At 55.4% G+C, this 26574-nt stretch overlaps 1 protein-coding gene and 1 long non-coding RNA gene across 10 annotated transcripts in view; one reads left to right on the top strand and one right to left on the bottom strand.

Annotated features, from left to right (window-relative positions):
• Window positions 1–667: 667 nt before the first annotated feature.
• Window positions 668–25515, bottom strand: USP2 (ubiquitin specific peptidase 2). Of its 9 annotated transcripts, none has more exons than XM_058687028.1 (14): window positions 25401–25515; window positions 16873–17690; window positions 16459–16644; window positions 5441–5491; window positions 4825–4948; window positions 4530–4641; window positions 4317–4427; window positions 4077–4141; window positions 3754–3857; window positions 3590–3670; window positions 3359–3437; window positions 3033–3140; window positions 2742–2862; window positions 668–2468 (listed from the first exon to the last, which is right to left on the bottom strand). In XM_058687028.1, exons 2-14 carry the CDS (start codon window positions 17647–17649, stop codon window positions 2381–2383), a joined length of 2007 nt encoding a protein of 668 aa, XP_058543011.1. In that variant the 5' UTR covers window positions 17650–17690; window positions 25401–25515; the 3' UTR covers window positions 668–2380. The 9 variants fall into 9 exon arrangements, with proteins under 9 accessions (XP_058543011.1, XP_058543015.1, XP_058543013.1 ...); XM_058687032.1 differs by lacking the exon at window positions 25401–25515 and adding an exon at window positions 24344–24720; XM_058687030.1 differs by lacking the exon at window positions 25401–25515 and adding an exon at window positions 24067–24224.
• The window catches only part of LOC131486930 (uncharacterized), a 292256-nt gene continuing 275003 nt past the window's right edge, over window positions 9322–26574 (top strand). The window contains exons 1-2 of the long non-coding RNA XR_009249518.1: window positions 9322–9508; window positions 25380–25805. This is a non-coding gene — a long non-coding RNA (uncharacterized LOC131486930). The remainder of the gene's footprint in view (window positions 9509–25379; window positions 25806–26574) is intronic.

The following is a 26574-nucleotide window of genomic DNA, read 5'->3' on the forward strand; positions in this document are numbered from 1 at the left end:
GTTTTTAAGTCTTGAAAAAAAGCACCTTGGAGAACAAAACCTTCAGCATAAAAGCGGCTGTTTCTAGGTATTAATAGGCCAAGTCAGAGTCTCATGTTCATCAAGGCCAAGTCTTTTATTCCTCCACATCCAGGTACAGCCACTCTGCTCCAAGAGCAAACTGTTATACCCAGCCTCTGCTGGAGACACCGGTTGTGGCTTATTCTAGGTCCGTACAAGACGCCCAAGTGTCAACAGAACCGGGAGTGCCCACGCCAGCAGTTAAATGGCAGACGGTGGAAATGTCTAGTAGATATGCTAATTTTCTTCGGTGTGAAGGCGATGTCGAGGTTATGTGGGAGAATGTCCTTACTCTCAGGAGACGCATGCTGAAGTATTTAGAGGTGGCAAGGGCACCTCACCACTACATGTTTGGCCCCCAAGAACAAAGTATATGTGAACAAGCCCGGCAAAATGTTGATCGGTGAATACGGCTGAGGAGAGCATTCAAAACGTGCACTATTTCAGTTTTGTAGAGTTGGGAAGTTTAGACTGAAAAGTGGGCAACTTTTTCAAGAACTTGGCATTTACGGTCTGGTGGTAGCAGTAAAACATGCGGCGACTAACAGGCTCACAGCTCTTCCTGGGAGCAGACCCTTCCCAAATCAAGATGCCGTCACTTACCGACTTCTTTCTCAAAGCTATTATTTATTCTGTACAAGGTTCCACTGTACATCAGACATTCTTCTACTCTTGCTTACACAGTAAACAAGTGCACACCAGCCCTTTGGCTCAGGTTCACAGGGCTTCCCTGGGGAAGGGGGTCAGGCCAGTTAAACTTGGGGCATCTCTCTCTGATGCCTCCTGGGAGCATTGGAAAGCTTCAGGCTCCAAGGGGCACAAGCTGGGCCCACCTGCGTGGATGCACAGAGCTCCGTGCCTTGGTGCCGGACAGCTTACTCTCCGGGACAGCACCGAGTTTTGTCCAGAACCACTCAGGGCAAAATCACGCCCGTGGGAAAAGAATCATACGGCTGAGGCAAGATGTCCCCAGACACCCAGGCTCCAGCTCCTGGGGTGGGACTGACGACCGATGCCAAGAGGGGCTGAGGGGTGGCATGGGCATCCCTGAGAAACTCGGTCCAAAGGGCCTATGTCTAGGAGGCTCTGAGAAGGGGTGGGGGCATGAAGGTCAGGAAGAAGAAGCACATTAAGAGGGAATAAATTAAAGGTGAGAGAAGTTCTAGGGATAAGGGGCTTGTGCTATCCTTCAAACAGCTGGGGAGTAGACCAGGGGTGGCTTAGAGGAAGCGGGCAGGAAAAACTTGATACGCTACCGTAAGAAATCTCCACCTACTCTCCTCTTCACCTCACTGCGATGTAAAACAAGCCAGGGGCTACGGGCACGACCCCCATCTCCCCCAGCGGGTTTGAACACGGCACTGGGGAAAAGGGAAGAGGCTGAGGGATATTTCAGGGAGGGGCAGTTACCCCCTGGTCCCCAAATGCTATAAGGCACAATTCTTGGAGGCAACTAGATTCCATCCAAAACATTAAAACAAAAACAAAAACAAAAACTTGTTAGATCCCGGGTCTACTGTGGCTGTACTTAGGGCCTGGCCAACACCCACCTAGCACCACTGGGGGCTAGCATTAGAAAAGCTGTATTTGAAGAACTAAAAAAAAAAAAAAAAAAAAAAAAAAAAAATGACCAGCATAACGTCCCAGCTGTGAAGAAGTGTGAAGGAGAGCATCTCCAGTCTGAAAGCTTTAGTTATGGTAATTAAAAAAAAAAAAAAAAAAAAAAAAAAAAAAGTTGGGCTTTTAAAAACCAAAATCAGCTTTTTTAAAAGTCATCCCCTTGTCTGTCTCCCTGGAGACAGCAGCGTTAAGAGGGCTCTTGGCTCATGGGTGTTTTTCTTGCTTCTGGACTGGTGAGCAGGGTCCAGGCGGAGACAGGTGCCAGGCTCCGGCGCCGGGGCTCCCAGGCGGCGATCCTCCCAGCAGGCTCCAGAGGGCGCTGTCTTCTCGGGAGGAACGGGGGCTGGACGGGCACCAAGAGGACGAGATCTTCTCCCCACAGACCGCTGTTGTTTATTACACACAGGAAAAAACCACAAGCTTAAAAACGCAAACAAGAGAAGCCGAGGGGACACTGTGCTGGCTCCGGGCTCTGTGTCCTGTCGATCTTCGTGCCGCGTATGGCTCAGGGGCTCCTGGCTCCGCGCTCCAGACCCTGACCAGGCTGCAGCAACTCCTGCTCGGCAGCTTTAGTTTACTTTATTTTTCTCTTATTTGTCAGGATTTTTTTTTTTTTTGTCTTAAAAAAAAAAAAAACAAAAAAAAACTTAGGGTGGGGGGCCACCACAGGAAAGGGAGACAGGGATGTAGCTCCTTGCTGCTACATGCGGGAGGGTGGACTGGCCAATTCGTAGAAGAGCAAATAGGCGTCGCTGGTGCGCACTTGGCTGGAAGACATGGGTGTGACGCTGTGGAGAGAGAAGGGAAAAGTCAGGGCCCTGGTGAGTGGGCCACCGGACACAAACTGAGTGGCTGAGGGAGTCGTGAGGGCCCGCTGCTTCTCTCCCTACTGTGCCCCCAAAGCCAACCTCTTTCGTCTTCTAGAAATTCTGCAAATGGGCAACAGACTCGTATATATCACACGGCCTTTTGGCTCTGACCTTTTGCAGTCAAGTGGAAGCCACACAGATGGGTGAGGTACAGGTGTCTGACAGCCAGGAACCCTGAGACCTCCGTCTCACCTGGAGTCATTGAAAGTGTGCCATTCACCCGTCACTGGACTCCGGCAATAGGCTGTATAATGGCCGCCCATGGTGGTTCCAGAGTGATTGGACACAGCGTACAGGTTGTAAACAGCGTGGTCTGAGGAGGAAATACGAGGTTTCAGGCCCCCAGGGCATTCCTCTCCCACCTGGCCTCTATTCCTGATTTTCATAACTCACTCTTCAGCAGCTTCCTTCTACCTCTTGGCCTCCCATCTGGATTTTAGGCACCTGTACCTTGTTTCCGCCCTTCCAGCTCAGAATACTCACTGGTGTTTTCTGAGGCAAATTCTCTCAAGTCCAGGTCTCTTAGTGGGAAATTCACAAATGTTGTGAGCTTGCTGGTTCGTATCCTGGATTCTGAGAACCGCTTCAGATCTGGGGTTGATGTGAGTCAAGGACAGACAGGGTGGCAAGAGTAGTCACAGTAAAGGAGACTGGGTCCTAAGAGGGCGATGCGCTTCTCAGAAGCATTAGAGCAAACAGGGAAAGGAAAGTCTACCAAGTTTCCTTTTTTCCTAATCTGTTCGCCCTCACTTAGGCCCCCAGTCACTCATTGAAGGCAAGGCCCTGCCAAGGGGGATGTTTAAGGATACGGAGCACCAAGATCTTTGGGAACCTCTGGATGGAGAACTTCTTTATACATCGTTTTCTGGCTCGGCAGCGACAGCATGTCTGAAAGACACGACCAACAGAGCTACAGAGGACTTGGGAGAGAAGTTAACAGGCCGCGTCCCGCAGCTCCTGGGCTCGATCTGCCGGTGACAGGTCTTTCCCAGAGAGGTCTCTTGTATGCGTGCTCTTGCTCTCGTGGAAGGGGGACTTACTGGCTTTTCATCGCCATCAAGCACATCCTCTTTGGTGAAGAGCCTCATGCAGTCCATTAAAGTTACCTCAGGATAACCTCGCTGGGAGAGACAAAAAGTCACAGGTCGATGACGTGAAAAGATAACAGTGGGAGTTTCCAATGTGGGGCAACAGGGGCACATACCTTAGCGATGGGCAGTGAGAGGTCCCAGAAGGGATCAAAGACTGTAGAGCAGTAACCACAGTCAGTGCACGTCAGGGAGCTCTTTAGCTGCCCAACAAAAAGATCTGCAGAAGAGATGGGACAGCGAAGCTTAAACCCGGAGAAGGAGCACACGTCTTCTCTGGACTGCGTCCCTTCTCAGCGCTCCTGACTCTGTCCGTGGGCCACTGGGCAGAAAGAGGGTTCCCTGGGAGGGTGATTCTCAGGGCCTTTCATGCTCATTCTCTGCTCAGGCAAAAGCAGTTAAGGGGGAGAGCAGGCATTCCTCCCATTCACGCACTTACCCCCAATCCGACTGTCTTCCCGTTCTAGATACTTCCTCCACATCTGTCGCCCTTTCTCATCATCACTAGGAACCAGAGAGAGGGAGACAACTGGGTCAGAGCTCACGAGAAGTTTAAGGACCCATCGATCTAAATCCTTAATATTAAGAATTCTCTCCAAATTATTAACCCCAAAGTAGTCAGCAAAAGATCACAAGTTCACGAAGGGTTTCTTTCCTATGGCATTCTCCTCTTACTTACGGAAGATGATCGAGGTTCTCAGGGTTGGACTTAGGCCTCACTGTTACCCGGTTCACCTCGTTGTGGAGCCCATCCAGAAGAAAGCGCAGAAACTCCTGAGCATCTTGCTGACTGAGTCCAAAGAAAAGAGAGTGAGCAACACCTCTCGTTCTAAGAACCGACCTGCTGTGGCCGACTCCCACCCCGGAGAGGACATGTCTGCAAGGCTCTTACTTATAGCCAACGAAGCGCGGGGCGTATCTCTGGATCTGGGTCTTGAACTCAGATGGGCTCACCACATCATTGGGGGATGAAGTCCATATGGTCTGGATTAGTTTTGCAAACTCTACAGGAAGGAGAGGGTAGAGAGGGGGCACGGAGGGCAGGTGAGACATTTTCTGGAAGAAACTCCAACTAGAATCCCACCAAAAAGCAGCTAAAGGAAGAAAAACAGGATGGATACGTAGAAAACACATCTACTGGAGTATGGTAATGGAGCGGAGAAAGTGTCCTCGGATGGGCTCCTCACCTTCCATGAGGGCTGTGTGGACACTGCTGCCGTGGCTGAGATCCCGCATGTAGAGCCTCTGGAGGCAGTAATCCCTCAGCTCCCGGGTGTTGCTCAGACACTGCAGAATGGAGTTCATGAAGCACTGCAAGAGATCATCCAGACCATGAGCGGAGAGAGGCCCCTGTCATGCGTGTCTACTCGCACAGGACCAAACGCCCTCTGGTTCATCTACTCCAGAAGCGAACCCTCCCACAGCCTCAAGTTCCTCTTTTCGCAAGTGAAAGGGGTGCAGTGAGGCAGATTCCCACTGCCGGCAGAGGTGGCCTAACTGGTTATTTACCGTAGAGATGTACAAACCGGTGTGGGTGAGCTGGGCAGAAGTGGGTGGGAAGTGATGGATGTCCTTCAGGAGAAGGATCCAGGAATGTAGCTGACGGTGAAGGGGGCAACTCCCCTTTAGCAGTGCTTCCTGCTCGGGGCGAAGAGTGAGGCAAAGCCCCGGCCACAAGGGCACATTTCAAAGGGCCTAGAGGATGGGGAGTCAGCAGGAGCTGGGAGGGAACTCTGGTTAGGTGGTCCCAGGTGGGACAGGAGGGAGTGGCCTCAGGAAAGAAGTGGGCTGGGAAGAGCTCACCGTGTTCCCAAGGTTTCGAAGACCAGCCAGACCCTGGGCGCTCTTAGAATTCTGTAAGCAAAGAACACATGGCGTATGAGACTGAAGGCAGAGAGGCTGGGCCTGGGGTAGGCTCTCCCGGGCACTTTTCTGCCAGTTGGAGCCATGAGCATCAGGCACACACGTTATTCTCTCTTCAACTTTAGACTATGTACGTGGTAAGAAAGAGGGTTGAAGGATGCCTGTCATTTTCAACAAACAGCAAAAATATTCTTCAGGGCTTTCTTTTGTTGAGATGTGTCCCCCCCCCCCCCCCCCATCTCTACATTACTCTTCATTCTCTGCCACACTGGAGGCTGGAGATTAGAATGAGAGACTAGGAACTTGTGTATTTGATTCCGGCTACAAGGAACTCCAGGTCCCCAATCCAGGCATTATCTCCAATGACCCACTTTTCTGCCCGTAGATGTCCAAAACATGAAGCAGCTGTCATAACAGGCACTTCAAGGAGGTCTTGAAATGCTCAATGACAAAACATCTGAAGCGAGTCAGATCTTCAGCTGGGGAAAACCGAAGTTGGCCTGCCATCCTGAATTGCCGGGAGACAGGTGGGATTCCTTCCAGCTGAGCTCAGCTCCTAAAGGCTGATTACAGCCTGGGAGAGTCCTCCCTGCCTGGCTCAGGTTTCAGCATCCTGACTGGTCACTGGCTGGGAACACTTCTGATGGCAGACTGCGGCCACACAGAGGTAAGCACCTGGCTGAAGGTGCCACTCTGGTTCTTGTCCTTGTTGTGGAGGCCGGTGAGGGGGTTGGAGCGAGGCAGCTGCCAGGCCGAGGACTGTGAGTATTGTTTGTCCAGCTCTCTTGGCTAATTCCGGCCCTACCTCCAAGGAGTCAGAAAACATTTGGGCTCAAAGGGTTAAAGACACAGTGCGCAGATGAGCCTGCCACCCCCTCTCTCCGGGAGGGGACGCGGGAGCCGGCAACTCTGGAGCAACACTGACTGGGGCATGCGTGGGGCCAGCTCAACCCTGATCAGAACAGGAGCCTGAAATAACTCAGCTAAAATTACTCATGCTGTGTGCTGACAGCCTCTGAGGCTGTCAGCAGCTCAAAGCCCATGAGGTTGTCAGCTCAAGGGGGTGGGGTGGGGACAGGCAGGCTGAAGGAGGGCTTTTCTCAGGAACTGCCCTGCTGATCCCACAAGGAAGTGGATCCCTCCTTCCTAGTTACCAGGTCTAACACTAACAGGGAAGGAAATATACTCAGAAGAGAGACCTGGTTTCCACCTGCAGTTAGAGAGCAAAGCTCATTGGCAGCAGGTGGGCAGAAGCATCCTCGAACTCAGCCAGCACTAGAAGTATATGGCCCCAAACACAAATTTAAATCTTACCTGACAGTCTAAACCCTGATGTTCCAGTATGAGGGCCACAACAGAGATAATTCCCTGGACAAAGACCTTATCAGCATTTTCAGGGAAGCCCGGAGAAGGACTCCCTGCTGCCCATTTGGAACTAAACGTTAAAGCCCGTCCACAAAAGGATACCCACTCTTCCCTCCCCCAACAGCCACTCTTACTCCTATTTTTGGCAGCGCTTTGTTAGTTCTTACCCCCTGTGCCTCAGACGACACCTGTCTAAAGGAGCTGTAGAAGCCAAACATTCTACCACTGGTGATCATGTCAAGGTCCATCAAGGTGGGCCCTCAGCGGAGACAGTAGTCACTCAGTACTAATGGGGGACGGGCAATGGAAAACTGGAGGCACTTCTGTGGCCTTGACACTTTTAACTCCGACCCAGCACAGGGAGGGTCAAGAACACGTCATCACCTGTGGTTACGGTTCTTGATCTAACCCTACTAATGGCCTAGCCGGTGCAGACATGGGGAAGGCTCCTTTAAGGTTTCGCCAGACCCTCTGTTAGTTTTCCTTTTCGTAAGGGGTGGGGGGTGGGTCGTGCCTCTGTCTAAAATTTCCTGAGTTCAAAACTACTTGCCAATTTCTAAGCGCTCTGTGTAGAAGGCCGTTGGATAACAGGAGTCTGGGGGTGGGAGTGGAGGGGAGAGCAGGGCTGTTCTGTGCCCAGCCAGATATTCTTCTGCCATGAATAGGAAATCAGGAGCTCCGGGGAAAGTCAGCACTTTCCATTCCAGAGAGAACAAAATGTCCTAGGAGTGACCTTTCTTATGGGGAAAACAATCCTACCTCAGGGCTGACAGGGAGAGGCTGGACCGGGAGACCCCCCCCACCCAGCGAGAGCCTCTCACCCAGCGGGAGACAAGGAAAGGATTCCAGCTGCTAATGTGGAGCTCATATGCCAAGACCTGAGAAAGTCTGGATCAAGAACTTCCTCCAAATGAGCCATCAGCCAACCTAAGCTTGACTTAGTAGCAACGGCCGTTCTGAAAAGTAGACGCCACCTCCGCAGTTAGTAAACAGGCAGCATTCACCTTCTGTGAAGGGGCAGGGGGCTCAGCAAGAGCCCGCTCTGGGTTAATGGGGCGGAAACATCTGGGGATACAGAAGCACAGGCTTATGGGTCACAGAAGCAAGGCTGATGGAGGTTTGAGTCTTCACACTCAAGACCCCGCTAAAGGGCTTTCCTGCTTACTTCACCTGTGCCACGAGTGTCAGCCATGAGTCCTGGCTGCAGCCAAGGAGCCTGGTGTGGCCCTGGCACGGGGCAGGGCACGCACTGCCAACTCGTGGAGCTGGTGCCTGTTACATAAGATCTGTCAAGCTCTGGCCCCTTCTCCCTTCCCCAAGGGGGCAGTGCCCAGCTTCTAGCCCCAGCATTACCCCGGGGGCAGGTGGTGGCTACTTCATCTGAGGGACACAGTGCCCACTGAGCAGAACTGGGGACGGCCGAGAAGAAAAGGGAAGTTGCCCTCTTTCACCTGTCTGCGACTCCTCTGCCCTTCGCGGGGGTCAAAGGACCCCCGTTACCAACCCTTTGGGAGAGCGCCCTTTGGGATCAGTGAGGGGGAGGCGGCTCCTTTCCCACCAGCCTTTCTTGCCGGGTTTTGGTCTTGGAGGAGTCACACGCGCAGAGTCCAGCGTGCCGCCGGTTCCCTCACACAGCGAGAGCCAGTCAAGGTTACGCTTTCCCGCACCTGTCCTGAGAGGTGCCAGGAATTAAGAGCCCAGGGGCCACCTGGTGCCGGGGTCTCCAAGACGGAGGGGAGGAGGGGGGCTCGGCCTGGGACCTCAACGAGGGGAGGGGGCCGCGAGTAAGCCTGAGATCACCTGGGGAGGGGGCATTCCTTGCCGGGAGAAACTGGGAAAGGAGGGGCGGGGGCTGGGAAGAATCGGTCCCCCAGGCCGGGGGCGCGCGCGGCAGATGGGGGCGGGGGGTGGGCGTCCCGGGGAGGAGGCGGAACCCTAGGCCCTCGGCGTGGGGGTTCCGGAAAGGGGGCCCCGCGTACCTTGGCTTTGTTGAGCAGGAGCCCCACGAAGGTGGAGAGCAGCAGGGAGGGGGAGAGCGGGGAGCGCGGCCGCAGCTCCTTGGCGAGGGCGGGAAAGGGGGCGGCGGGGGGCTCCTCGGGCAGGGTCACGGTGTACGAGGTGCGCATGCTGGGGGGCAGGCGGCGGGCTCGGCCCCACGCCTAACGTTGGCAAAGGGGGCGCGGGGGACGACCGCGCGGTGCCGCGGCCCGGACGCCAAGGCCGGCGAGGGCGCCACAGGACACCGTCTGCGGCGCCCGGCGGTAACCGCTCCGGCCGGCCGACCGCGCGCTCCTTCGCCTCAACCTCCCCGGCGCTCGCCGCCAACCGCCCCGACACCCGGCTCTCTCGCGCTCCGGCAGACTGGCGGCCCCGCCGGCGCCTCGGGCCCCACGACGTCAGCGCCGGGGGCGGGGCCGGGGCTCCAGCCCCGCCCCCGGCGCCGGCACGCGGCCCCCGGCGCGGCCCCGGCCCCGCTCGCCCCCGCGCCTCCCGCGGCTCGGCCCCCGGCCCGGACCGCCCCCAGCCCGCCGACCCCACGGGCCGCCTAGAACCCCCGTCCCGGGGAAGGGCTGAACGGGCTCCCGCGCCGGCCTCGGGGTCGGGGCTCAGGAGGACACGACCCCACAGGACCGTGTCGGCCCGGTGAGCTTCCCCCCAAGGCGGTTCACAGTTCCTGACTTCTGGGGGCCGCGGAGCCTTTGGCGAACCCCGTGAAAGCGCCGTTCTCTCCTGGGGCGGGGGATGCACTTATGCACAAACTTTTGCACGGCGTTCGGGGCGGGGGGGTACCCAGGCCTTCGTGGAGCCCAACACCCATACGAACCGCGAGGGTCGAAGGGCTCCCGGTTAGGAGGATGGGTTTCCGCCGCGTCGGCGCTGAACTTTTTTACCCCCCAGCCCCGCCCCAGTCCCACCTGGCCCATTATCAAGAGAGGCACTGCTCCTATTTTATAAAGTGCAATAGGTCACTGTCCCATTTGGCCCCAGGGAAGAACATTTTCTGGCTTCTTCTGTCCAGTTACCCAACTGCATCTCTCACCGAATCTCAAATTTTGATTTGTTTTGGGAGGTGGGAAGAAAGAACCACCACGTTGAGGGAGCAGGTGCTCAGCCCGGGTGGGTGGGGTGGTGAGTGTACTGCTCTGACCCTAAGGGCGCCAAGGCTTGAAGAGCAGAGGCCTCTGCGTTTTATTTCGATGCTCCACCCCTCCACCTCCCCACCTATCAGGGACCCACACGGAATCTGCCTAGAGAAAGTATCTTGTTTGGAGCCTGCTGGCTATTTTTAGCCAGTATTTTTAGCGTTTAAAAATACTCCGAGAAGCAGCAGTGTGTGCTGTTACTCATCTGTGGCCTCCTTCTGTGCCTCTTGGCGTGCTCATCCCCACATGTACACGCGCACCGCACACACGACCACAGCCACATGGAGAAGGTGCCCGGGACACATGTATGGAGTGGGCATGAGGCAGGAGCCACAGGGCATTTCACCCGATGGTGAGTGAGGGCACCAGTGTTAGGGTGGTGAGCTCCACAGCCACCGTCTTCACTCGGTGACCAACACTGGACACACTGCCACGGCCTTTTCCTCCATGCTTCCCTCTTTCTAGGTGCACTCTTTCCAGCAAGTCCCACACAGTCTGCAACAATTCTTGCATTGGATCACAGCACGCTTCTGCCCCCAAACACCTAGAGCACCGGACTCTTGCCTCCAGTCCAGAAGCTGAGCTAGCTCTGCGAGGCTGTCCGTCCACAGGCTCCTTCCAGCATCACCACCCTCCCTCTTCTCTGATCCCTGCTGCTAACCAACCTGCTCTTAGTTCGCTGCTTCGGCACTTGCCTTCTCTCACTTAAAGAGCAAAACTGCCACGGATTAAGTACTTATTAAATGCCAGGCACTGGCTAAGTGCTTTATATATGTTATTCTAGTTAACTTACATAATTAAGACAACGCCGTAGGAACTATTACCTCTATTTTCTGGATGAAGGCCCTTAAGTCCTGAGAGGTCAAATGACGTGCCAGAACCACAAAGCTAATAAATGACAGTGTGGGGCTTTGAACCCCAGCCTGCCTTACGGCAAAACCCATGCTTTTAACAACTACCAGGAGACTCTGGAATGTCCTTCCTGCTCTCTGCCAATTACCTGCTTGTAAATTCTGCTCAAAACTTGTGTTTTCCACAAAGCCCTCTCCAAAGAGTTCCACCCAGCTCAGAACGCCCCATTACTGCATACCCTCTGTCTATTGGTGTTCAGTTTACATAGTACTAATTTATCTTAATATGTTTATCTTTGATTTATAAGTGTCTCCAAAGCTTCTGTAAATGGTCTTCGAGTGTGTGTTGATTGTGCCATCGCAATGAAACTCCCTCAGGGGCAGGACTGTGGGTTCTCTTAGTGGGTGCTTAATAAATGGTGTTGATCTCATCTGTAAAGTGGGGGCCAGGATTCTTGGGTATCCTGGAAGTCCCACTGAGCCTCACAGGGTGGGGTGAGTCTGGATTTGCATGTTGAATAAGCATGCTGTGGTAAGTGCTGTCTAACAGGTGCTTACCCACGGGAACATTTGGCTTCTCGCCCCATGACTTAGTCCAGTGATGTGAGTACTACCCCCGGGATTCTGTTAGCACATTTTCTCCCTCTTTCCTGGGATGTAGAAGGTTAAGGGCCCAGAAGGGGAAAGCTACCTGGATGGGAGCTCTTTGAGAAGCCTGGGGCGAGGGGAAAGAATTCACACAGGGTCCGGTCTTGTCAGGCAGGTCTGACTGCTGCAGGACACAACCAGCAAAGAACTGTGGCTCATTTCTCAACTGGCCAACCCCCCCATGACATGCTTTCTCCTCAGTGCCATTTCTTGAAGTGGGATGGGCAATCTGGGATCTGACTCTGGCTCTGGCTGCATTACTCTCTGCCTCCTGAACGGGGCTCATTCCGGCAGCTCGAGACTGCCATTTCTCAGAAGCCTGTGCTTGGGCTGTCTTCCCTGTAGGTTAAGAAATTTTCTTCACCTCAAATCTTTTTTGGCATGGATGGAGTATAAATAAATTAGAGTCAGGGTTGCCTCTGTGAGGGCAGGACTGAGAGTATCCTGCTTCCTCAGATCTCAGGGGCAGCTTGGTTCAGGGTTTGGAAACACTGAAGCAGGCCTGCTCCCCGCAAAGCAAGCGCCCTTTATTACTGTCACAAATGGAGAGACTGGTGGCCTGACTGATTGAACCGGCAGGGGCTCAGAGTCCTTCATGGGGGTTGGACTTTCAGCCCACAAATGCCCCTGGGGAAGGAGGGCGCTCTGCTTGCCTGAATCACTCAGACCCCAGGAGGCCAAAAGCTCTGTACTCCTTTGAGCCCCTGGGCAATCTGGCCTGAACCAGCTGGATTCCAGAGGCCCACACATTTCCCTCTCTTGCATATATTTCTGTGTGGGTGCCAGTTTTACGTATCCATTGAGGTGACAGGGTGCAGGGGGCCACGTGTGCAGCTCTGGGCCCTGAACATGATGTTCATTTCTGTAGCTCATGGTCAGTGGAGCGGCTCCCCCATGGGCACGGAACATTTTGCCAGGCTTGGATTAACTTCTACATTGCTGAGCCCCACCCCAGCACCACATCAACTCATGAAGGCGTCCTGGAGTGGGGGTGGAGGAGGAGGCGGGGAGGATGATGCTGGGCCCTGATTGAGAAATTGAACCTGGGTAAGGCAGCACTGGGGCCACCAGCCAGCTGACAGTCCATAGCCAGTGTTCCAGGGATGGAGATGGTCAGTACCTTGCTGACTCTAAACGCAAACCCCAAACTGACTCTCCTTTCTTTCTCAGCAGTTAGCACTGGTCCTGGCCAAGGGATCCTCCTGCTTAAGGTCTCCTCTGAGTGACCTTCCCATGCTGTCAACACAGATTCAAGCCCTTAGGAAGTTCAGCTTCCTCAGGGTGGCTGAGTGGGTGAGGGCAGCTCCAGAGTCTTGGGCTGCTAAGCTGGACAAACGAGACAGTGGGGATGCAGTTCAGCGTGGCTGAGTAAACAGAGGGAGAAGGCAGGGGAGGAGAGAGGAAGGTCACACTTCTCCGCTTCTCATCCAGGACTTCTAGGGCAGTCCCTGCTGTCTTCAACTTGTTCTCTTTGGAGTAACCCCTGCTCACTGCATGGCAGCAGTCAAGTTCAAAGTCCCACCCAAGAGAAAAATCACATGACCTCCGCTTATATAATCTCTCTGTCACTGAACAGCTGGGAACCCAAGTCTTTGGGAGATGAGTCAGCAGCCCCAGTGACAAAGAGGACCCAGGTAGTCTAGGTTCCTGGACCTTTTGCTCCTAGCAACAGGTTTCAGAGCAGAGGGCAAGGGTCTGGAAGAGGCTGCATGGGGAGAATAGGTGGGGCAGGCTCTGAGCCTCACTCCCTGGCTCTGTATCTGAGCGGCAGGTACTTGGCATGATGACTGCGCTCTGGAGGGCCCTGGGCCAACCGTAGTTTTCTTAGAGGAGAGGGTGGCCTGGGCAGGGCGGGGTGAAGGCAGGGCTGAGGCTGGCAGGCAGAATGCCAGGGAGCAGTTGGAGGGGTGGGGCGGGGGAGGATTAGGATGGATTGTAGGGGTTAAAGCGCAGCCCTGGCAGGGCTCAGTGGGAACAGCTTGTCCTTCCATAGGCCCAGGGAACAGGAGAGGTGGGGCGGCGGGGGCTATAACTGGTTGGGTGCTTGGGCTCCTGGCTTTCTGCAGGGCCAACCCACCTGGCCTGGCTTGGAGTCCCCACAGGCAATGGGTGGGGGTGGTAGTGAAAGCTTTTTTTTTTTTGCTAGTTTTGAACTATCATGTCCCTCCCCTCCAATCTGTCTGCATTTTAAACAGAAGGTGGAGCCTGGGGTAGCCCTTGTTATCCTAGGCTGAGATGCACTCTGGCGGACTGGTGTTTTGTTGGTGCTTATGCAAGCATGGTGGCGGGGGGGTGTTCAGGATTCATATATCCCCTCCACCAGTCCCTTACTTGTGCTCAGCTGAGTCTGTGAAATTCTAAGTTCATGTTGGCTGTTACTATTAATGAGGGAAATGAGTCTGGTTAGAACTCTTCTACACCCTGGTGGGGGGCCTGCTTTTGACCTCCCTTTATGAATGTCAGCTAGTTCAAGTCAGCTACCCTGAGAGCCCCTCGGGGTCAGGCCTGCTCCAGGGGACCCCAGAGGAGTCCCATCACACTGGGCCCTGCCACTTCCTCACCTTTGTTCCTCCCAAGGGCGGTCCCCTCCCGCCCCATTCTACTCAGCTGTCAAGTGCCCCTGTCCTATCATGTTCTTCCATAGCATTTTATAGGTTTCAGATTCCTTCATATCCACTGCTTTGAGCCTCACGCCCGCCCTGTGAGGTGGGCAGGGCAGGCATGACCAATCCCTTTTATGGATGAGGAAACAGACCTCAGATGAGAGGTGTCTAAGGTTAAAGAAGCAAACTGTTCTTTCCAGCCTCAGACGACCCCTCCCTTTCCCACCATCTATGACACCTAACAGCACCTGGGGCTGCCTCCTATCACAGCTGTTCTAAGAACTTATTTCCCCAAGTTGTGAATGCGCTGAGGGCAGGGACCATGGCTTGCATCTGTCTTGCCTCCCAAAGCACCTAGAAGGGTACAAGGAGGACTAACATTTATTGCGTGCCTACTCGGTGCCATGCAACCTTTGATTTCTCACAATGATCTATGAGGTGGGAACGACGAACACTCGTTTCATCGAGGTTCAGGTTCAGACATTAAGGAACTTCTCTAAGGTCGCACTGTCAGTAAGCTGAGCACCATAAATGAATGAATGAGAAGGCGAGATCCCCAACTGGAGATCTGAAAAGACACTGCACCCGCTTTTAGAAAGAAGTGGTCCAGGCCCCCTGAGCAGGGCTGTTCGCACCTCAGGAGATGGAGTCAGCAACAGGAAGTGAGGCTGAGAGTGGTGAGGAGGGGGTGTGAGGCTAAATCGGACCTTACACCAATGACCCATTAGGAGCCTTTCCCGTTGGTAGTGTCTTCTTGAATGTGAGCTGAGGGTGAGACACTAGCTCAATCGTAGGCTGTTACTGGCTACTTAAGTGTGTTGGGAATTGTTTCTGGATGGGAAGTGAGGGATGTTAGGGGGGCTGAGTTTGTCCCGGGGCAGTCTCAAAACTACCTTCATCTGGCTCTGGAGGTGGAGGAGGGGCTGAGGTGTCCCCTGTGGGAGAGGCGGAGGGCAGCAGACTCCTGGGGGGTTTGAGGTGTGCCGGTGTAGGAAGGAGGCAGAGTCCCAGCAGAGTTTGACACCCAGTAGAGGAGACCTGGCTGAGGGGGGGGTCTGCAGTGTAGTCTGTGGAGAGGAGGTTTGCAGACCTCAGGCTGCTGACAGATTACCCGGAGTGCTTGTAAAAAGGGCAGAGTCCCAGGCATATCCCTAGGGACTTTGATTCAGGGGCTCTGGGTGGGGCCCAGGCCCCTGAATTATTAAGCCCTGCAGGTGATTCTGGTGCAGGCGGTCTGCAGACCTTACTTGGAAGAGCACTGCATACCATAGAGAACCCTTCTCTTCTGAGCAAAGGGAGGAACCTCTCAGAGGCCTTTAGGGCCCACGCCCCTCCATCGAGAGCTGCTTTCTGATTGTCCCTGAGATGAGCCACCCCAGACCTGCCCAAGGAGTCATGCTCCAGTCCAGCCACACATCCCTCGGAGAGCTCGTATTTCTCCCAGGCCAGTGCTGTTGCTCCTCACTTCTCTTTCACACTAGCCCTCCAACATAGCCACTCCTGCCTTGTCGGGTTCTGAATGTGCCGGGAGGCACCAACTTTTGTGTCTCCCATGGCACTTCACAGACAGCCCCTAAGGGCCAAGACTGTCTCATCAAAGTTGTCCTCTCAAGACCTTTAGTTATGACAGGCTTAACGGTCTATGATCCAAAGTTCTGCCCCTATTTTGCACCCCTGCTCCATTTGTCTGGACAAGCCCACTAAGGAGCATTTATTTCTTGCTGTGGCACAGCTATTATTTCCAAAAGGCACCTGTCCTAGAAGTAGGGGACTGGTACGTAAGGTGATGAAGGAAACCCAGCACCCAGCTCTCCTGACCATTTACTTGTCCATTTGTCTATCTGTCCGTCCATCCATCCATCCATCCATCCATCTACCTACCCACCCACCCACCCACCCAAACACCCATCCACACATCCAGCAGGTTAGCTGAGCTCTGTGCAGTGCTAGGCACATGGGGAGAGATCTGGAGGTGGGATTTCTTTCTCATCCTCTGAGAGCTGGCCACTTTATGGGTACGCTAATAACTAAAAAAAGGCAGAGAGGTGACCCAGAGAGGTGTGTTCAGGGATTGGATGCAAGCCAGCCCTCCTTTTCCCTCATTCTAGCCTAGGCAGGACAGGAATATAGACGTATGGGATTGTGTCACGCCCTAGACAAAAATTTCTCCACCGTTTTCTCCCAAGATACAGGATGAGCACTGCCGTCCAGACACCCTGGTCCTGAGTCAGGACCAGTGTCAATCAGAGGGGAGCCACGCTCCCCCTGATGTCTTATGCCAACGTTAAGCCACGTCCCCAGGCTGAGCAAGAGGAGAGATGCAACCAGAGCAGGGAGGCCTCTCTTACCACAAGGAACACTGGCGGTTTGGGGGCCTCAGCACTCAGTCCAGGATGGTGCAGGGCCTGCAGGGGACACTGGCATGTTGGGTGGTGAGGTGGCGGGTGAGAATTGCAGTGTATGTGGGGGTAGCTGACCATTTCCGAGGGTACTGCTGGATCGTCGTTGAGTGCATGCGTCCTGAAATGGGTGTCCTAAGGAGAGTGGGAAAGTCCCTGAGCAAGGCACCGAGCTACAAGGGTACCAGACCTGCCGAGATGACGTCTCTGGCTTGGGCTGCAGGAGTAGCTGTCATGAGGTTTAGGAAGAAAACCTCTGCCTTCAATCATCAGTCAGATGGGGAGTGCTTCCCTGAATCTGGCTCTTCTACATCATTCGCTCCCTCCCCAGCCCACCGACGGGTCCCCACGGGGCAAACTCACCATGGTGTCTCGCCCTGGGGAGCTGGAGCGGCTGGACCCAGGGGCCTGGCCCTTACTCTTCTCCCACAGAGTGTAACGGCCAGTGGGTCGGTAGGTGGGGCTGAGGACTTCAGGGACTCGAGAGGAAGGGGCCTGGGTGGGCACCTGAGGGGCGCTGCCCTTTCGACCATAGTTCTCCAGGTAGTCTGTCAGGTACTCCGAGCGGCTGGCTGCCTGATAGAGCCCCTGCAGGGCGCACAGCTCCTTGCGCGTGCGGGCCAGCATGGGGCTGCGGCCCAGGTTCCCAGGGTCTATCCGAGAGCTATCTGAGGTCCGGAGGCTGGAGAAATCCCGGGCCAGGTCTGATTGACTGCTGGACTTCTTCTGGGTCAAGGTTATACCCTGGTCCCGGGCAGTCCCGGGCAGGTAGCTGAGGGAGTTGTTGGTCACTCCATAAGGGAATCCACTGCCCCCGCTGAGTCCGCTCCCTGAAGGCCGCTCAGTGCCTCGAGTCTGGCTCTCTGCCCGCTTACCACCCCCGAAGATGTCGGGTCTCAGCAGGGGGCGGCCCCTATCATAGTCCAGGATGGAAGAGGGGCCGTAGGTACGGGGACCGGTGAGGAAGCTGGTCGGGGGGCCTGGCTTAAAGCCAAGCTTCTCCTTCTCCAGGAAGGAGGCAGCCAGGTTGGCCCCATAGGAAGAGGGAGTGTAGGTGCCATAGCCTGATTTGGCATAAGGGGCATCTGTGTAGCGGGCCGATTCTGTGTAGCGCTTCAGGGTGGAGGAGAGCTGGGACATCCTTCAGGGCGGCACTCAGTGGGGACTGGGAGCCTCATGGGCTGAAAGACAAGGAAAGCAGTTGTCAGAGGGCCCTGCCAGGTTTCAGGCTGCCCTGTACCTGCTCTTCATCCCCAGCTGGCCACAGCCAGAGACCGCACTGTCCGTGTCCGCAAGAGGCTGGCCCGCTGTTAAGAAATACCCCCGTGCGTGTGCGTACACACACACGCGTGCGGGTTTGTGTACGGGTTTGCACGCCCCCATGTAGTCACGCCTGAGTGGGAGCACAAGACGCCAGCTGGCTTTGATAAACCGTACGGGGCCATCGATCTCAGCACGTCCTGGCCGCTCCGGGTGCTCCCTGCCAATGACCCAGACTTGAGAGTGGGGACTGCCCTGCCTCACAGGCCTCCAGTTGACTCACAGTATTCCAACCCAGATCTCCTCTGCTTTCAGGGGGTGCTACCGCCCTCAACCCCTGGATTGAAAATACGGGACATTTTAAGAATTAAGACTGCTTCCCTCCCTTCCTGCTTAAAGGAGGGGCAGGAATCTTTTTGGAATCCTACATTATCTGAGCTGGAGTGGCCCGAGGATCACTTGGTCAGATTCCTGGTGAGGAGAAGGAGGCTCATGAGAGGAAGTAATGGGGGCTAGGGAGGCAGTGGTGAGTGAGCATGTGGCAGAAAGGGGACTTGACCCCAGTCTCCAGATCCAATTCCACAGTTCTTCCCTGGACATGGTCACTTGCTGTGGTGGGGAATCCTCGTGTGGTGGAAACTGCCCTCTTCACGGATCTAACTCTTCTGTTCTAGGTGGAGTTAAGGTCCTGTGGCCTCCAGGGGTTCCTCTACCAACATCCAACCCAGCCGCCTCACGCGTGATGACTTGTGCACAGGGGGCCCCCTAGAGGCTAAAATCCTTCACTACAGGCAGTGCTCTAGTGGCTGCGTGCCGTTTTTTGCAGCTGGGGTGGGTCTGGCGAAGGCACCCAGAACTCTCTGAATTGAAGGGTTGGAAAACCAGGATTGGAATCCAGGCCTTTTGGGTTTCTAGACCAGTGCTCTTCTTGCTGTACCTTGATTCACCACTCTCCTCCCTCCCCCCCCCCCCCCCCCCCGCCCCATCAAGTTTAGGCTCACTTGGGGACCACCAGAGTCCCTTCATCACCCTAAGGGCACAGGCTTTATCTACAATGGAGCTGAGGGGCAAAGGTGCTTTGGAGAGGGGAACCAGTAAGGTCAGGCCCCTTTCCTTGAGGACTTCAGGGGCTCTTGTGGGGCTCCTGGGTTGGCGGCGGTGGTGGTGGGGTGGCGCAGAGCTCTTCAGGAACCTCAGAGTAGTGGTGCAGGGCTGGTTTTGACTTGCCCAGCGACTGACTAGCTGGGTGATTTTGCACTATTCATTTAACTTGTCCGAGCCCCAATCTCCTCACCTGTACCGGGAGTATAATCATCATCATTATGCTTCCTATCTCACAGGTTTGTTGTGAGGAATAAATGAGATAATAACACGTGAAAGCCCTCGACTATGACAGTGGTTATTATCTCTTCCCCTGGCCCCTGCCAGGCCCTGGGCTCCTCCTTCATAGGCCTATAATAATGTCAGGGCCGGCCGTCTCCTGGCCTGGCCGGCCTCTGACCTCAGCCCTGGGCGCCAGGCTTCCCCTGCATCCCTCAGTGAGATGTGCGGATGAGCAGGCAGCGGGCAGAATCTAGCCATTCAGCAGACACCGGCTCGGGCAGCCCACAGCCTGCCCTAGGCTGGCAGCCCAGCCCATTTGGGCAAAGAGGAGCTGATGCCAAGCCCTAAATGCTGTTGGCTTGGCAGAGAGCCCTAGAAACTCAGTCCATGCAAGGCGTGGGATAGGTGCAGGGGTGGGAGATCAGCAGGTGGCAACCTCCGTATGGATCCCAGAACAGAACTTGTAGACCCTGCCAGAGATCTGCAGCAGTTTTCGGTCTGGGCTGGCTCCGAAAGGCCTGCTCCGCAGTTACTGGGTATGCTTCTCCCACCTGGCCTGGGGACCCCTGTCTTCGCTTGCATGCCCTTGCCCACTGTGCTTCCACCTCTAGCACGGCTTCCACTCTTTTCTAGGAGAAAGTACCTGGAGGAGGACCTTGTGTCCGGTCGGAGGGGAACCACAGGTCTCCTTCCATCTGCTTAGTCTCTGGGGTGCAGAAAGGAAGAGCATGAAGGCTGAGGGAGGCCAGGTGGAGACCCAGATAGAGCCACCGGGGGCAGGGGCGTGGGACTAGTCCTGCTCTATTTCACTTTGGAGAACTCCATCAATAATTCAAAGTCAAAGAGACTCCAGGTCTCAGGAACTGGGCTCTGGGACACCAGGCAGCCAATCAGATACAACCTCCTCCCCACCCCCAAGGGCATGATGAGCTCATGCCTCCTCCCCATGGCTCTCACTCCCCCTCCTCCACACTAAGGCTCCCAGGGAATTGGTATTCTGCAGGCAGTGCCCCAAACTCGTGACCTCTCCTGGCCCTGCTAATGACGCAGAAGTGCTGGGGCCAAACAAAGTACAGGGCACAGAGACAGCCAGTCCTGGGAAGGCCCACGAATATTCCTTGGGAAGGGATGGGGCTACAGGTGGAGTCACACCTTCTGGCCCGTAGAGTCCCAGGAGGGCTCCTAAATCCCGCTCTCCTGTCTGCTCCCATCTGGCAGGCAAGTGACAGACCTCCCCCTTGCCAAGGCAGCCCTGGGGGGTCATACCATCACTAACAGCTCCCTGGAAGCTGACTCTCAGTGCTGACATCTGGCTTATAGTTCCCCTGTCTGGGGAGAGGCTCCCTTTTGGGGCTGAGGCCTTGAGCATGCCTGTCCCCTTCCCTAACCCCTAGTTTCATTCTTGAGAAAAGTGTCAACACTTTCCAGGTGAGCAGACAGCTTGGGTTGGTGCCCCTTGGCATTACCTGGCACGGCTGTCCCTGGAGACTGCAGAATTCACCACGGGTGGGAGAGCAGGCTGGGCCCTGGCTGTAGCCTTGCTGCGCAAGACAGGGACAGGACGGGCACTCACATGGCTTCGAGTCTCCTTGTTGCCACAGGAACGGGCTGGACTGAATGGCCCTTTCATGGGGCAGTGGGAGGCGAGCCGATTGGCTGGGATTCCCCCGTCTCCCTCTCTGCCCGGCGTGGGGCCCCCGCTGCCCGTCTCCTTCTGCTGTTTACCCAGAGCTGGCAAGTATAGGCATGTGGCTCTAGGCAACTCCTCCCTAGGTGCCCGCCACCTCGGACAGCGGGGGCCCTCCACCTGCCAAGCTCCTCCTCCACTCCCATCTTCGCAGGGGCGCCTCCACTCCTCCCTGCTCTGTCAGAGTTCCCCCTCACTTTGCTGTTTCCCCCCTCCCCGCTTTGGAGGCGCCTCTGCCTTCATTCCTCTGCCCAGAGCACTCAGCTTCCTGAAGGGACATGCGGTGCCTGGCGCTCTCCTGAGTGAACTTCGTACCGAGCGTCCTCAAAGTCTCGGTGCGGATTTAGGCTTGGATTCTTTCAGAGAAAGAATGTAAACTTGCAAACATCATTTGAAGGCTTAAATGATTTATGTTACATTGAAATGACCATTTTTGCTCAAACGTCAAAAAGCAGACAAGAAATTAAATAATGAAACTTTGAAGTGTGTAGCACTCATATTTCTGAAGTTACTGCAGTTTGGAGCTGCACTAAGGCTTCTGGGACACCCTGTATTAAGCTGCTTAATTCTCACGATCACCCTACGCAGCGGGTGCTGTTATTCTGCCCACTTGCAGATGAGGAAACCAGCGTTGGTGGAAGTGATGTGGATTTCCCCAAGGTCACACTGTGAGCAGTGGCAGAGCTGGACTGGGGACCTGTACTCTGTCCCCTAACAGCCCCCCTCGAAGCCCCCCTGTCACTTCACACTTCCCTGGCCTCTCCCTGAGCTGCACAGGGTAGGACCTGCGGCATGGGGTCTGGGGTGGGGGAATGTAAGCATCCACTGTCTAGGCAACAGCGTGGGAGGTACAGACTCCCGCAGGAGCGGCCCTTCGAGTTTCCACGGCCGGCAAATGAGAGCGAAGCCAAGTGCAACCTGAGCGCCAGTACAATTCTGATCGGCCAAGAGATGGTCCAGGAGGCCTCCATTTCACCTGCGGTGCCAAGCTCCCAAGTGTCCCCTGGCCGGCCTGGGCCCTTGGCCCCAGGCCTGCTTATGGACGTGACCCCCAGCCTCCTACCCTCGCTGCAGCTTGGCCCACTCCCCAATGTACCCAGGCTGGATGAGTCAGGGGTTAAAATGAGCCCTGTCTCCCTGGGGCAGCCAACCCCCTTGCGTCAGCCACTGTCATTTCCTGTTGCTCACGTGAAGGGCTCCCCAACCTGCCCAGCCAGGGGAGGGGCTTGTTCCCCAGGAATCCCAGGCACTCCTGGCCTCCGGGGTAGGGGATGGGTAATGCCCCACATCCCAGAAGGCTTCATGGCCCCTCTCTGCCCAGATCCACTCTGCTTTCTGGCGTGAAGGCATGCCAGCTTCTGTGCCCTTGCCATTGCCTGGATAGAAAGCCCCTAGCTGAGTTTCCGAGGCGTGCCTCCACAGAGTTCAGTCCTTCCCTCCTACCCAGGTGTCCAGGACAGGTGAGTGGAGAGTCCCGCCAGGTGCTTGGGAACCTCCACAGTGGTGACCTCAGAGCTTCCCAAAGCCACTTGCTAACACCATTGGAATGAGGCACTGCTGATGTGCTGACCTTGAAAGGTAAAGAGGGCTGAGAGAGGGGTCCTGTCTCCCTTCAGCTACACTCTCTGACCCTTAACTGCTATCTGCTTGGGCACTGTCTGGGCACAAGCATCAGCTCCTAGGTTGAGGGATGTTCTGGGAGATGTGGTGAATGCAGACCGGGTGGAGGACCGGGGTGGGGGCCATTTGCGCCTGCATGTTCCAGGAGCTCTGTGTATACCTCTCGGTCCCCAGCAGCCTCAGTGTGTCCCCTTGCCTCCAGCCTGTCACTGGTAGCTCTGTCTGTCCAAGGCTTGCACTCAGGGGCCCACCAGTTTAGTGCCTAATCCCCTTGCATGCCTTGGCTGAGGGTCAGTCAAGGGAATTTGGGTCTGTCTCAGTCTCTTTTGCTCCTAGTAGTTGCCCAAGGGCTGGGAGAAGGGTGAAGGGGTGAGAGAGATTGGAGATTAGGCCAAGAATCCTGACTGGTGGAGAAAGGGGTGGGCCCAGGGTAGTATGTCTATAGTATGCTTCTTGATTTAGGGTTTGGAGGGGGTAGGCATCTCTACACTTCCAAGAAAAGGCAAAGGAGTGGGCCCTCAGGCAGTATCGGTATCCTTAAATTCTCTTTCCGAATCACCTCTCTTGGGAGCTCTCCTGGTGCCCTCTCCCTAGGGGAGAGGCCCGGTCTCCCTGCTTTTCCTCCAGGGCTTATCTTTTTTCTGTTCCTGCTGCCTCCTCTGCCTCTGCCTGCCTCCTCTGAGCCTTCGCCTTCAGTCTTGCCCACAGCACCTTCCAGACCCTGTTGGACAGACTATCACATGCTCCTCCCAAACACCCAGGGCTCTCTGGACAGCAGCCCCGCAAAGCTCACATACTACAGGGGCAGCTACTGACCTGTGTCCGGGGGCACTGGACAGGATCTGGGGGCCTCTCCTTCCCCAGCAAGGCAGGGAGAGCAGTGGAGAGCCGGGAGGCTGGAGTCTGACTGGGGCTGGGTAATCCGGAGCTCAGGTTACCGACTCCTCCGATATATATAGTATCTTATCTGACCTCACAGAGATGGCTAGCTCAACTCACTTGCATTCCAAGCCCGGGGAGAATTAAAGGGGCAGTGGCAGGCCCTCCCTCGAGGTGCTGCCCTTATGGGCTAGGGCCAGGCAAGGAGATCCTGCGAGGGCTCTCTGAAGGAGGGGGCATTTTGAAATGGACAGAAGGGGGACCCAGAGGAAACAGAACTGGAAAGAGGGTAGGGGGATGGTGGGGGTGGGAGGAATAGAGGCAAGACTATGGAGAAGGAGGTGTCGGTCACAGAATGAGAGGAGAGGATGAAGCCTCGGTGCTAGTCCCAGTCCTCCCTTTCGAGGTGGAGTAGCTCCAGAGGTCCAGGGCATACAGGTAGTGGGAGGCAGGCGGGACCTGCTCTCAGGTATTCAGTCCAAACTCTTAACAATGGACTTCTAGGCCTGGGCTTATATTCCAGCTCATTCCTTTTTTTTTTTTTTTTTTTTTTAATAGTCTCTGACACTGTGGGCAAGGCACGTTAAGCTGTCTGAACCTTAGGGCGTTAATCTGTAAATCAGGAGTAAAAAGGATAATAACGCTATACCTCACAATTTTAAGAATTAAATAGAATACCGTAAGTTTCCCTGGCCTATGGTTAAGAGTTCAATAAACGATAATAATGATTATGCTGAATATTTCCACTCATTATTATAGTTAGTGGCGGTATGTGTAGGAGCACCTACCAGGGAAACCTTCTTAGGGAGAACAGGGCCTCGGGGCTACCCATTGGGAGTGCTCTGTTCTAATGCCAGACGACAGCCCCATGGGTTTCTGAGCTGGTCCATGTCCCGTAAGTGGCGTGGGCAAACGACTCTTGCGATATTCCCAGATGTCCAGCCCATCCAGCCGAGAAGGGCCAGGCCTGTTTCGGCTCCTTCCCCCTTTGCCTAGAAAAATAGAGCAAGTGCAGCTGCCCCCAGGCTACCAGGAGAAAGCTGCTCTGGGGTGGCTCCACTCTACCTGTAGGGGTGCTCAGGATTCCAAGGCCACAGAGCTGGGCTGGGCAGGCTCACAGGAGGAAGGAGCAGGATTCTTAACCTCTTGGGCCTTGGTGCTCTTGTGTGCTCCCGGTCCGTGGCTCCTGTTTCCCGATGGCTCTCCCTGAGGACTGGGAGTACCCAGTACTCCACCCTGTCTCAGCAGAGGCCACTGACTCAGCTTGGGTCCTGGTGATGCACTTCAGAGGACGCCCTCGTCCCTGGCCCTCATTCCAGTCCTCATTCCGACTCCGGTTTGGTACGAGTCTACAGTATCAAAGGAGTGGGGGATGCCCCAACCCCAGCCCAACCAGCTCTCCTTTCCTCCACTTTCCGGGGTTGGGCTTGGGGGACCTTCTCATGCCGGTGCCTTGGGGAGGTGAACATCACCACGATCTTCAGTGCAGCCCCATTCTAGAAGGCAGATCAGGAGGTAGGTGTTCATTCCTCAGAGGACAGCTAAAATGGGTTGGTCAGGGCTTCCCTTAGGCTGTTAAGAAGAAGTTACTCGCCTTGGAGCACCGCGTGCCTGCTTCTGGTTTGGGATTGGTGAGAATTTCAAAGATGCCTCTTTCTGGTTTGGGATTGGTGGAAAATCTCCCCTTCCACTTAACTGCTGCCCTACCCCCACCCTCACCCCTTCGGGCGAACTCACCGAAGACAGCCCCCAGGAGCTGAAACAGGGTGGAGTAAGTGAACTGGATGTACACGTGGGGAGGGGGGTTGTCAGTGTCCAGGCGTCACTGTCAGGCCATATACCACACAGGGCACAGAGACCTGGACCTGCCCAAGCGGCACTTCCTGAGCACACACTGATCAGCACACAGATGGCTCTTCCTGGCACCCCGGGTCTGTCAGCTGGCAGGTTCCCCCCTCCCACAACTGGCACCCACAGCTGGAGCTCCTCCACACAGCTGGCGCCCGCCCTACATTTCTGGTGCCCGTTCTACCCAGGCTGTCGTTGACACCTCACTTTCTGAGCCTCCAACGGCACTGACCCCCGCATCCCTCCTCCCCAGTCTGCGACAGGTGGCACGTACCTGCCTCTTCTCCGAGGATGGACGAGTCGAGCCGGGCACAAGCATGGAGCTGCGGGTGAGTCCCGGCTGGTACTGGCGCGGCGCAGTGAGCAGCAGCTGACGCAGAGGGCTCCCTGGCCTCGGCTCCTGCCCGCCTCTCCCCCACCTCCGCCGGGGGCCCAGAAAGGACCTCCCCGGGAAATCGGCGCCACCCAGCGGGCAGCCGCCTCATTGCGCCCGGCCGGCAAAGCCACGCCGCGCGTCTCGCGTCACTGAGATGCGTCAAGGCTATTGGCTTGTCCCAATTGTGACGTCAGGAGAGCCCCGCCCGGCCTGGGTCTCCCAGGCGACCGGTATATACAGAGAAGCACGTGGAGGCAAAGCCCGCGAGTTTGGAAGGGGTGGAGCTCGACCAGAAGCGGACGGGTATGTGTCAAGGTGGGACCCAGTGGGAGGGTATTGGGAAGGAGAAGGGGTTCCCGGGAGAAGGCCCAGCCTTTGAGCCCTGGGGTACAGATACCGACTTCCAGGTTTGAGGGAAGGCTAAAATGTTCCCGCTCCTTCCCACCTGTCTGGGAGAGGGTCTGCTTTGGTTCTCCTAGTTTTCTCTCCTCTCCCCTTTCTCCACCTCTCTCTCTGCTAACATGAGACCAGTGATTGGGGATGACTCTCTGGGGAAACTGAGGCACCGAGTTAGTGGAAGGGAGGTTTTTTTTTTGTTTTTTTTTTGTTTTTTTGTTTTTTTTGGGAAAAAGCTAAGACAGAACTTTGCGGCTCCCATTTGTTGTGTTTCCTGTGGTGTTGAAGAAAATCACACAGCCAGGTAGATTGGCGCCAAGGCAAATCCAGGTTTTCGGTCTTTCCAAGTGTCCTTAGCTCCTTCTCCTGTTCTCTGTGGCTGGTATTTCTGTCCTTCACCGTTGCCTTCAAGATCTTCCTTGTCTTCCGTTTCCCAGAGACACTAGAGCCAACCAGAAGGGAAATACTTAAATTTCCGCCTACAAACATATCTGAATCCATTCTTGCCTCTGCTCCAGGGCAGTGAAGGAGGCTTCCCTCTTCTTGTCCAAGATGACTCCCTTTGATCTTGGTTCTTTATACTCCTTTGGGGTCCTCCTTCCTTCATGTTTTATGGACAGCTCTTGGATGTGCTGGGTACTCTTCTAGGCACAGAGGATACTGCAGTGAACAGAAC

This window comes from Neofelis nebulosa, chromosome 10, assembly GCF_028018385.1.
Source record: "Neofelis nebulosa isolate mNeoNeb1 chromosome 10, mNeoNeb1.pri, whole genome shotgun sequence".
In the NCBI taxonomy this organism is placed as follows: Eukaryota; Metazoa; Chordata; class Mammalia; order Carnivora; family Felidae; genus Neofelis; species Neofelis nebulosa.